Source organism: Pipra filicauda, unplaced genomic scaffold (assembly GCF_003945595.2).
Source record: "Pipra filicauda isolate LSUMZ 115617 unplaced genomic scaffold, ASM394559v2 scaffold173_size1550139_pilon, whole genome shotgun sequence".
NCBI classification, from domain to species: domain Eukaryota; kingdom Metazoa; phylum Chordata; class Aves; order Passeriformes; family Pipridae; genus Pipra; species Pipra filicauda.
Window position 1 is genome coordinate 231,372 of NW_024104251.1, and position 12,388 is coordinate 243,759.

Sequence of the window (12,388 nt, forward strand, 5' to 3'; positions counted from 1 at the left end):
ATCTTCAGAAAAGTCATTTAGTAGGGAATAAGGAGCACTATTCTTTATTGATTTAAGAGTCATGTGCAGGCTGTCTTGTCAGTGTTAAAGTGCATGTCTGCAGCTTCTCTGGAACCAAGGTAAAGAATTCAAAGTTAAAAAGAAGCTGTTTTTAATTTTTAAAATATTTTCACACATGCATACACACATAACCTTTGAGATTAGCTCAGTTGGTTGGAGCACAGTGCTAAGGTCACAGGTTCAATCCCTGTACAGGCCACTCGGTTAAGAGTTGGACTTGATGGTCCTTGTGGGTCCCTTCCAACTCAGAAATTCTGTGCAATACATAGTTTTAATGTACATATGACTTTCTACAACTGTATGTAATATCTGTTAAAAGTGTCATACATTTGCTTCTTACAGTTGTAAGAAGCTATTTTTCCTTTCTTCATTTAATAGGTTTACATTAAACTTATATCATACAAAGCTTTTAACTTGTCTTTAACCAGTCTTTCAGTCTTATCTGCTGTGTATTTTGGTTTTTGAAACTGCATAATAGTTAAGTGAAGTATTTTCTTAAATGATATTCTCAGCCAGAAGAAGTTTAGGTATGTCTAAAGCAAGATGGGTCAATATGCTTAAACATATGCTTTCCTTGTTTTAGTTGGTGGGGGTGTGGAAATCTTTGTGTGCAGGTCATTACATGACTATTTCAAACTACCCTAAAAAGAGAAAGAGAGTGAATAGAAACACCTTGGAAGTTCTACCAGAGTGCTTGTACTGCATTACACTGAGCATGTTGTGTATTTTCTCTTAGTGTATCTATTAATGTAGTATGCTTCCAACCAGCTGGTTCTCTCTGTCAGGAGGGATTGTTTTTGTGTTTGTTGCTTATGACAGAGCAAGGAATAAATCCCAATCATCACAGTTAGTTGTTTTACTAAACAGTGAACTGCAAGATATAGTATGGAGAATCAATGGCATATGTGCTAATATGCTAAAATATAAAAAAGGTTTGGGTCATTTTAATTCCAGTTGTTTTATCTGAACATTTAAGAAAGAATGGTTTATCCTCTAATTAAATGATGACTATTTAATTAAAACATTAGTTTTAAAATCCAGACTAAAGTGCGTTTTACTAATGAATACCTGAAAAATATTCACATTTTCAAGTTTTATTCTGGTACCTTCTTTCTTAATATTGTTTTGTTAAACATAATTGCCATGGTTTGAAAAACAATGCTGGTTTCCTTTTTGTCTCCTGCCCTGTTCTGCAAATCAATAATGTACCTGTTGTAGGGTTTTATGGTTTGCATGAATCAGATTTGGACAAAGTCTTTCAGCTGCCAACAACCACCTTCATAGGAGGAAATGAGAACAGTCTTTCTTTACGAGAGATCATCAAACGCCTGGAGGTCAGTGGGACATTTTTGAATTTATGGTTGTTTTCATCCAGACAGAAGTGAACTTTTTCCAGTTGTCAGTCACAAAAAAACCTTCTAATTTGTCAGTTATTAACAGAGCATGTAAAGAATTCAAGTGGCATGAAAAATAACCTTTGTACTGTTTCTAGAGGTAGCAGCACCTTTGGGTTCATTACCTGGATATCTGAAATGTATAGATTAAGGATGAGTATAAAAGAGGTGAATATGGTAGAATACTAATTCGAGCCCTCGCTCTGTCAAGAACTGATATTGCTTTAAAGGAGTAGAGCCTTTAGAAATTGTCTTTGAAGTGTTGAACCACAGATAAAGCGGCTCTGTATACAGTGCTCAGGATGTTCAGAGGTTGCCTTCAGATCCTCAGCTTTAGTGAGACTTTTACTTGAGATAAAATGTGAAGGCTGGGTACCAAATTCATGAAAGCCCAGCTGTAGCTTGTAGGCAGTGATTTCCTTGTTTTCCATCCCCAATCATTTTTGTGGAGTTTCATTGTCTGACAGGTAATAAGGTTTAAGCCATAAGAAGTCATCAAAGATGACATAATTTAAAGCAAAACTAATTTGAAGGAATCACTATCATTAGAGGAGAACTCCAAATAGCAAAATAGCAAGTAGCAATGGTAATGAATTTGCAGACTGCTGAGTGACTTAGTGCTGGATATCCTCAGCTGTTTGACTTTTATGGTGGCTTAGCTGAAGCTTAGTAAATTGTTAACATATTATCTCTGTTGTGCATTTGAGCTCTATATTTGGTTTTTTTCTTGTTTTTGTACTTCTAGCTTATCTGTGTAGCAATTTTCAAGAGAAAATCTTTGAAATTGCAATGTGCAAATAAATGGACAAAATCAATAGCAAAATCTAAAAGCCTCAAGGAACTGATTCGTGTTAAGGAGAGAGAACTCTCTGGTTTCCTCTTCTCTCTAGAGCTTTGGATTTTTTTTTTTAATTGAAGTTAACATTCAATTCCTTTTTAGAGGCAGTAGAGAGCACATACTGCTCTCTGTATGAGTGATTTTGAACCTCTCTGTTCACAGTGGTTTTGTCTCAAACTCACACTAGGTCTTACTTCTGTTGACTTTTATTTTGGAAACATTTTTTCTGATGAAATAGTCTTTTTAAGGTAAGAAAAAGAAAATTTAAAAAATGAGCAAGGAGATAAAATTTCTATTGTGTCTTTGCATTTCTCCCTGCCCTTTCTCTGCTCTCAGCTGCTTAGATTCTTTTTCAGATTTCCAGGTTTCTGAAAGTCGACAGTTATCAGATAATTTGCATGAGACTTCATACTTGTCTTCTCACTGTCTTTATTGCTTGATTTCAGGTGACATTTAAAAAAGACAGGGTAAATTTTGGTAAATTACTGGAAATCTTTGCTGATGCATCTAAAGAAAAGACTGTACTATGCCTGTAAGAACAGTACTGAGTTAGGTGAAGTGTGCCAGTTAAGGTGGGTTTATTGGCCTGCTTTAAATACATCACCAAATGACAATCTTCCATTTTCAAAATTTTGTTACTTTGTAGAGAAAGCTTTGAGGCACAGAACTAGATTCAGTAAAATAATTTATTCACTTATAGAATTGCTGCGGGGAAGATGCTGTGGAAGAGGAAGATGACAATATAGCTTTCAGAAGAGTAACAGAGAATATAACTTAAAAAATGTATTTGTTTTTTTTGTGGCCCATTAGCTCCTAAAGCTTCTCTGTTGGTTTTTTCATTTCCTAGAATACCTACTGCCAGCACATTGGCTTGGAGTTCATGTTCATCAATGATGTGGAGCAGTGCCAGTGGATCCGGCAGAAGTTTGAGACGCCAGGAATTATGAAGTTTACTAATGAGGAAAAAAGGACTTTGTTGGCCAGGCTGGTGCGCTCAATGAGGTACTGGGGTGGTGCTGGGAAACTGCTCGGTGGCTGCTGGGTGGGAGCTGGTGCCATCTGTAAACTGCTGAGGTGAACAGAGTCAGTGAAATCTGGAGCCCAGGTGGGTGCAGTTAACCTGGCTGTGATATCAAAGGACAGCGTGTGCTGTGAGGTGTGTCCAGGTCTATGTTGTGACTTTTAGTATTCCGTTATCTTAAAAGGCAGGTTGTGTTCTGTAACGTTTGTCCAGCCTTTAGTGGCATATCGGGCAATGTTTTCATTGGCTTGAGGAAATAAAATGGGAAAAAGTTGTTTCAACAGACAAGTAATATAGATCTGTGTTAAAGATTTGTATCCTGTTTCAGAAAATAGGTGTCAGAACAATGCTGGAATGTCATTTCAAGTCCTGTTTCTGCCCTTTTCCTTTTGGGATGTGCCAAGATGTGCAGCACTGTTGCATGACCTGGCAGCAGCAGTTTTAGTCTCTGCAATGTAAGAGAGCACATATGGAAACAGCTTATTGATTGCTTCCACTGTGGCTGTCTGTGTGGAAATGCTGTGATCCCAGAGACTGAATTATCCTCTTACCCTTAGAACAAGACTTCTCAGACACAAGATTCATTCCAGTTTTTACAATCTGAAAGAGTTTGCGTGTCCTTTGATAAACGCAAGTGTCAGAGATTTATAAAGGCACATTTTTTTGTTAAGATTCCATGTTCAAAGACATAAAAGTGAAGTGCTCATTGGAGGTGTCAAAAGATATTTTTTCCAGGTGTTTTGTTAGCCAATATTATAGCAAGAATGTATGTTTGGTTAAAAGTTTCATTTAAGCAGAAATAAAAATGTAACTTAATGGCCAAGTGAATATTACACTTGAGTCAGTTTGTTTGTTGTTTAACAGGTGCTCAATATGAACCACCTCCATTTATCTTAAGACAAGAATTGGTGCTTTTATTCCTGCGTAAACTGTGAAAAGATCTGGGATTTCTAGTAGGATGAAGGAGCCAAATGTTCATCTTCTGCCAATTTAATTCTCTCCTGAAAATGGAAGAGAAATAGTTTTACAAAAATTTCTATCCTCTTTTCTCCAGTGCGTTTTTTATTCTATGGTTTGAAAATGATCTAGGAAAAAAATCTGATTTTTTTAGAAACCTGGTTGTGCTCTTGAGATTTGTGGCTTTGTGAAGCAGGTTTTCATTGTTTTGCTCCAGAATACTGTTTTCAAAAGTGTTCACTCCAAGTACTGCAGAGTTCAGGTACTTGAAACTGAATTTTAAGGTTGGATTTCTCGTCCTTTGTGATTATTGTACAAGGCTCATTTTTAACTCCTCCTGTAAAATACTCCTTGTACATTTTGAACTACTTTGTGTATGCATTAGTAAACGTTAGACCCTGATGTGGAGTCTGATCTGGGCAGGGTCAAACATTTCCAGATTATCCCTTTCCTGAGATGTGTTCCTCACTGGGCACAGAATGTGTGGAGTGACAGTGGATGGGCTGCCAGCCTTTGTGCACTCGTAGTGGCACGTGGGGGACTTGCAAGATGTGACTGTGAAATACTGTAGTTCTGCACACTTAGTGGCAATTTGCCTCGAATAATGAACTTGCTGCTTGTCCAATACTGGCCTAACTTGGAGCTGCAAAGAGGAGGAAAACAGCATGTGCACTGCTTTGATTCACCCTGTAGGACTTGCTGTTCCCATGGGACCCCACTTGCAGTTTACTGGCATAGTCCCACAGACTTTCCTGAGGGGTTCTGGCAGAATACCTTAGCTGAGGGTCTGGCTTGTTGCTTGGATGGCTGAATTGTAAGGGTATTAATGGGTGAGCTAAGGAGAGTCTTTTGGCAACAACTCATTTCACTGCCTCCAGGATTTCAGTCTAAAGAGGTAAATGTCAGCATTCTAAGTGAGGAATAAGTTGAGTATTAATGGATTATGGCAGTGTTATGAGTCGAGGCATTGCACAGATGATGTAACCAATACAGTTACTTTGATGAAGATGCATTTTCTTTGCCTTTTGTATCTCCAAGCTTTACAACATATAATCCTTTCAACATTTGTTAAAAGGTACTTTTTAACCGCTCACATTGCCTCTGGCCCAAATGCATTAAAGAGTGAAAGAACACAGAGCTGTCAGGGATTGACATCATTCCGCTGCTGCAGCTGAGGCAGAGATACCAGTGTCCTGGCTCTTGGCAAGCTCCCAACTGTTACATCACACAGTCTGAGGAGCCCTGCCATTGAATGGGACCTATGGAATTGGTTTTTTACAAGTATTTAATACAGGTTGTCTGCTATGTTTTCTTCAATCTGTAGGAGAGACTTCTTTGCTGTCACTCTGCCTTCCCAGTGGTCAGTATTTGTGTACATGGGAACAGAGTTTAACTTGGGAAGTGAATTTGGTCTGAGATGGAGACTCTTAATTGTTTCAAAGTCCTAGTAAATACTTCTCAGATGGAAGAGAAAGAAGACTTAATTTTTCCTGTGTTTTCCTCCCTATGTGTGACTTAATACCAGAGGCCTAAAAACTTGTATTCACAGATGTTTTAAAACAGTGTAATTTTATTTGCTAAAAGATGTTTGACACTATTTACTACATTATCTTAACACAAACACTCTCTTTTTTTTGTGTTTCTTTTTGGCAAAGGTTTGAAGACTTCCTTGCTCGCAAGTGGTCTTCCGAAAAGAGATTTGGTTTGGAAGGATGTGAAGTAATGATTCCTGCTCTTAAGACCATCATTGACAAATCCAGTGAAATGGGAATTGAATATGTTATAATGGGGATGCCTCATAGGTAATGTCAATGGAAACACCCTAACAAATGGGCTTACTGTGTTTAAGTTTTAGGTTCTAGAATTGTATTAACAAAGTTGATATTAAAAAAGCTGAGGTAGCAAGAGTCAATCTCAGCAAGTAATGGGAACACAGAACTGTAACAAGTGCCTGTCAGTGAGAGGCTACAGGCCTCACAGGTAAATGGTAGAGAAACTCTTCTCAGTGTAGTTTGAAGCTGCAAACAAAAGTGGCAGCAGCCATGGTGTCGCCTAGCATCTGGAAGTGGGAAAGCTTAGTGAATAGTATTGAACTCACTTTTGTAGTCTGCCTTAACTAATTATTAATATAAATTAATATAAAGACTTAATTAATAATTAAGATAATTAATTATTTAAGATAATTAATATAAAGACTGCTAGATAACTACAAAATTCACTTGGATAGCAAGGTATCATAGAACATCTGAGGGAACCCATCGGAGGGACTTTGCAATAGGAAGAAGAGTTGAATCAAGGGTATCAGGTGCAAAAGTTTGAAGTGAACTTTTGCAAATTTCTGATAGGGTGGTTTGTAGGTTTTGTAAGTCTTATGCTGTTGACTCTGTTACTGCCATTTTTGAGACATAACTGTGTCTGGAATTTTCTTAGAGGTCGGCTGAATGTATTGGCTAATGTAATCCGAAAAGAGCTGGAGCAGATCTTCTGTCAGTTTGATCCCAAACTTGAAGCAGCTGATGAGGTGAGATGCTTTTTCAAGAGATCTGTATAGAGAGGTCAACATTCAAAGTAGTTTTTAGTTGGTTTGGTCATGGTTATAGTGAAAGTAGCATTATCAGCTGCTGAAATGCATTACCTTCTTTTCTAGTTTGAGGAACATGATTTGGTGAAATTTCTTAATGAATGTAAAGATTATGTTGTACCTCTAACATGCAGAAGATATCTCAGGAATGACTGTAAGAGTTTGACTGAGTTCATAATCTCTAAGCATCTTTCTTTGTTTTATATAAATGTAATGAGTATCAATATTCTGTAAGTATTTACCCAACATTGCATGGCAACAGTAAGGTAATAGAATAGGAGCAGTGTTCCAATTTGAAATTATGTTGTCAAACCCATAGTGCATACTGATGTGCAATTAACTAGATGCATTGTGCAGGCTGAGGCACAAATTTTAGGAGTAGTGGGTCAGATGCAGCAGGTATGAATGACATTCCTGAATCGTGATTGCATCTTGCGTGTTAGGGATCTGGAGATGTAAAATATCACCTGGGAATGTACCATGAGAGGATCAACCGAACAACAAACAAGAAAATCACTCTATCCCTGATGGCTAACCCTTCTCACTTGGAAGCAGTTGATCCTGTTGTGCAGGGGAAAACAAAAGCTGAGCAGTTTTATCGAGGGGATACAGCAGGGAAAAAGGTAAAAATTGTTTACTATAGTAAATTTAATGGTAGTTTTTCATAGTATTTTTAATGAAAATAGTTTACCAGTAGTTTCATAGCGCAGAATCTTCCTTTTTTCCTTCTCCACAAAAGGGATACATCACCTGTTGAACTAGATAAGGTTTCTGACACAGTACCTCAAGGGTAACTTGAGAAAGTAGGCTTAAAGCTTTCTTTTGTTTGCAAATTGAACAAAGGCAGCAGAATTCAGAGAAATGTATGGTGTATTATAAAAATACTGTTCTATTTTATAAGCACTACAGAAATATGGAGAAAGAAATCCTGCTGAGAAGCTTAAATTGCAGTTTTGGTTTCTAATATAGGTGTGGATGTATGTGTCTAATTGTCCCTCTCAGGTTATGTCCATACTATTACATGGGGATGCTGCCTTTGCAGGACAAGGAGTGGTTTATGAGACGTTTCATCTTAGTGACCTCCCATCCTACACCACAAATGGCACCATTCACGTTGTGGTCAACAACCAGGTAACAAGTAGAGCATTTTCCAATCAACTTTTCTGCTGAATAGTTGCTCTCCTATTTCTTTTTATTCTTGATTGTTATTAGCTGAGTGCATTGTCCCCTCTGCTTATTAAAATGGTTAGGGTGTTTCTGAAAATGATCATAGTATCTAGTGACTGAGTGGATAGTATTTTATCACTTATGTTTATTTAATTCAATTTGTAATACTTAATTGGGTCAGGTTTGCTTTGGTTTGTTTTTAAGGGAGCAAAAAGAAGTTAGCTAGCCAAACTGAAAAGCTGGTGGTACTGCTGTGTAAATTACTATTAAATGCAAACCTCAAGCATTCATACCAGAGTAGAAGGAGGTGTCCAAATTATTTTAATAGAAGTTTTTGTCATTTTTAGATTGGCTTCACCACAGACCCCCGTATGGCCCGTTCATCTCCATATCCTACTGATGTTGCTCGTGTGGTCAATGCTCCCATTTTTCATGTGAATGCTGATGACCCTGAAGCAGTGATGTATGTGTGCAATGTGGCTGCAGAATGGCGAAACACATTCAATAAAGATGTGGTGGTTGACTTGGTAAGTCTTGGTTTTCTTCACTTTTCATTCTGTGCATTATGTATTACTCTCTTATTTTTCTGTGGCTTAGAAAAGAAACATTTGATTTTAAAGGCCTTTAGCATCCTCATTTTAAAAAGGCAAACAACTTAACAGGCCCACAGGAAGTCATAAGTGTTTTTTATACCATAAACCTCTTAAAAATATCTGTAAAACTATGAAATGGAAAGATTTCATTTTACATTTTGCCTTACCAAGAGTAACTGTCTTTCCCTTTGTAGGTTTGTTACCGTAGGAGAGGGCACAATGAAATGGATGAACCCATGTTCACCCAACCTCTAATGTACAAACAGATCCACAAGCAGGTGCCAGTGCTGAAGAAATATGCTGACAAACTGATTGCAGATGGGACTGTGACACTGCAGGAGTTTGAGGTACACATCAACAGAGTTGAAGGGAACCTAAGGAGCTGTTCAGTAGAAAGACACAACTGTCACTGTGTGCTGTCTGCTTGAAAACCTTCCTTTCACTGTGAGAAGTCTTCACCCTTTGACAATTTGTGTTTCAATTTGGTTTGGATTTTCATGTAAAATAGATAGTATTGTTGTAACAAAAGGACTGAAAGTACTGTGAAGTAATTAATACATATTGCATAGGAAAAATTTACTTCAGTTTTGAGATTTGTAAAAGGTGCTCAGATAAGAATATTGGAAAATAGAGGCATTTGTCAGCTGTTCTTCATTTCTAGACTCTTGATGCAGCAGCAAGACACCCACAGGTATAATTGTAGCTTCTTATTGATAACCTTGGCAGGCTTTTGTTCAGCAATGATGCAATAAAATCAATTTATCCTTTTTATTTTCTTGCAAGAATTCAACTAAATTCAGAGATCATTTGAAGTATTCCAGAAGGATGAAGTGTAGAGATTGGTTCCTGCATTACACTGGTTAGGTCTTTACCTTAACCTTTTTGAAAATGAGTGTGTAGAGTACAGCTGCCACAAAGGAGCTTCTGAGAAGGTGTGGCTAACTATGCAGTGACATGATATTGCAGATCAAGAAAAAAGTTTTTGTAGGTGGATTCTGTTATCTGCAGGAGTGATCACAGCTCATGCAGAAGTAACTTTCCTGAATCATTGTAAGAGTGTGCCAGTAGTGACATGGGCTTTGGTGACTGGATCCAGGATCCCGGATGGATCCTGGATGTTTTGCTGTACAGGCTGAGCTCAGCATTGTTGTTAATGCCTTTAAAGATTAGCTGGCTCAATAACTTGAGCATGGTTTTGGACTGAAACATAGATATTGCAGAGGCATTCTGCCTCTACAGAACACGGCATTGTATCTGTTACCTTGACAGGGGTGGCCAGCAGATTCTTAACTAGACTCTCCCAGAAAGACTGGTTTTCTAATAAGTTCTGTTCCGGTATTTAGTGGCTTCTGTAGCCAGGAGTAAGATTGCTGAATGGTTCTGATCTTAGAAGTATGACTGTAAATTATATTTGGTACTTCAGTTCTGTCTCATTCTAGAGTAATGCTTGCAACTTCAGCTCTTGGTACAGTCCTCTGTAACACCTGTCCTGTGAACTAAATAATTTATTTAGAGAATGTGTTATCCTACTGAATGATAGGTGTCACCTCTATGATACAAGGGTGTTGTGTTTATCCATTTTAAAAAAGATTTTTGTTCTACAGGAAGAAATTGCGAAGTATGATAGAATATGTGAAGAAGCATATACTAGATCCAAGGATAATAAGATCCTACATATCAAGCACTGGCTTGATTCACCTTGGCCTGGTAAGAAGTGTCCTTTCACTTATCCTAGTGTTATCTGAGTGCACTTTTAGTTTGAGTCCATAATCCAGGATTTAAATAGATTTTATCAGATAATGTTGCTTTAAAATGGAATTACGTGACCTTTGATTAGCCCCTGCTAAGGGTAAATATAGCATTCTTCCAGATCAACTTGAAATAAATATTTTACTTAAAAGAACATGTGAAGTAAGGTGTGACTTTGAAAAAGATGTCTTCCCAGTTCAGCAGAGAAGTGGCTTTCCTGTACTGTTAATTGTCTCTGCTGTCAAGAAGAAGGAGTGTATCTCATGCTCTTTTTACTTTATTATTTTTATATGAGGGATTGAGGTGTCATATGCCTTTTATTGGCTGCCTCTGCCCACATAGTTGGACTTCACAGGGAGTGAAAGCAGAAACAAAGCAGATCATTGTGTGCCTGTAAGATGAAGTTGTCATGTAGACAACCAAAATTATTGTATTTCCCAGTGAAAGGTGAAGAACTAGGTTTAGCCTGCTGCTTAGAATGTCACTTAAGAGTTGTGAATTTTTAAATAAATTGTAGATAATATAGATATCTCTTAAACAGTCCTTGAACATTCACCAAAATTTTTACTTCCAGGATTCTTTAATGTGGATGGAGAACCCAAGAGCATGTCTTGTCCTCCCACTGGCATTTCGGAAGACCTGCTGACTCACATTGGCAATGTAGCTAGTTCAGTGCCAGTCAAAGACTTCAAAATACACTCAGGTCAGCTGGGCTCTTTGTATCTCTTACTCTTTTTCTGTATTTCTGCACAGAAATTGTTGCTGGGCCTTTTCCCAAAGAGGAAAATACCTGTGACTTTTTTATTTTGACTCTTCTACTCTATGGATAAGAAAAAATGTGACAGTGAAGGTCCTGCTGCTTGTTCTCAGCATAATGTTCTTTCAGTATCACATCACTTCTGTTCCATACCTCATTAAATTAGATTTTCCTCTGAGGGTGGTAAAAGTTTTTTGTAACGTTAGGTAAATACCTTCTTTCATTCTTCAAGTCCTTGTGGAAAATGCAGCATATTTGTGGGACTAACTGGGAAGTAAGACACCCATCTCAGGAGACATTATTAAAGTGGGGTTTTCTTATGCTAAAACCTGAGGTACTTTGAGGTCCACTTAAGACACTTCTTGTAGTTAGATGACTTTCTGCTCAGAAATACAGTTGGGACTTTCTTAAACCTGGCAACATTGCTGATCTACTATGAGCTGAATTTTAGTACAGCTGAATGGACACTGTGTAGGCAAATTCTGACAGTTTTTCTTTCAACTTACCATTTAGCATTGATGATAGCATATATATAGCATTTTTTTCAAAAAGTCTTAGCTTTTGTTCTGAAGAGATTCAGTTTGGCATCTATTTCACTTTGGCATCTATTACAGTAAGAAGCTAACTGTGCCTCTTTCACTGTGGAATCCCAACACTGTCTGAGATACTTTTACTTCTGAATAAAAGATAATTAAAAAAAAAGTAAATAGATACTTTTACTTCTGAGTTCTGAGATAATTTTACTTCCTGGTCGGATTGAAATCTAGCAACTACTGGGAGTAATAACATGTTCATTCCATGGGGAAACATGGAGGCACTTTTAGGGATTTTTTTTCTTCTGTTGGCTTGTAGGATATGCACTTAGAATCAGGAGGAAGAGATTTTTTCTGTACAGAATCTCTAGCTAATCTTTCTTCTCCTTGATGGGTGACTCTAGGGAAAAGTGTGTCTGCCATAGGTGTTCTATGTGTTTGTGTTCCTTTGGGACAATTAAACACAAGTAATGATGATAGGGCATTCCCAGTTATCAGTTGCAGGCTTGTTGAGCAGATACAGTTTAATGGATAAACTTTAAAGCTCTTCTACACATTTGTGCACTTTGTTGTGACGCTGATGAATTAAAAATTATAGTTTCCCAATAAAATTTAGTGTTAGACATTCTAATTAAAAAGGTAAGTTGGTCTTATAAAATCTTCACTAAAAAAACCAACTATTGTTTACCAACTGAAAATCTGTTGGAAGCTGCTACATTTTTCTATTTATATGATATT

The 12,388-nt window shown here is 37.4% G+C and overlaps 1 protein-coding gene across 3 annotated transcripts in view; it reads left to right on the top strand.

The window, feature by feature from the left end:
• OGDHL (oxoglutarate dehydrogenase L) overlaps positions 1-12,388 on the top strand; it is a 54,403-nt gene that overhangs the window by 16,964 nt on the left and 25,051 nt on the right. For all 3 annotated transcript variants that reach the window (XM_027720716.2, XM_027720714.2, XM_027720717.2), the window contains exons 5-14: positions 1,279-1,394; positions 3,140-3,294; positions 5,926-6,072; positions 6,701-6,791; positions 7,295-7,474; positions 7,854-7,982; positions 8,366-8,545; positions 8,806-8,958; positions 10,216-10,318; positions 10,935-11,063. In XM_027720716.2, the coding sequence (XP_027576517.1) occupies positions 1,279-1,394; positions 3,140-3,294; positions 5,926-6,072; positions 6,701-6,791; positions 7,295-7,474; positions 7,854-7,982; positions 8,366-8,545; positions 8,806-8,958; positions 10,216-10,318; positions 10,935-11,063 (1,383 nt within the window). The remainder of the gene's footprint in view (positions 1-1,278; positions 1,395-3,139; positions 3,295-5,925; positions 6,073-6,700; positions 6,792-7,294; positions 7,475-7,853; positions 7,983-8,365; positions 8,546-8,805; positions 8,959-10,215; positions 10,319-10,934; positions 11,064-12,388) is intronic.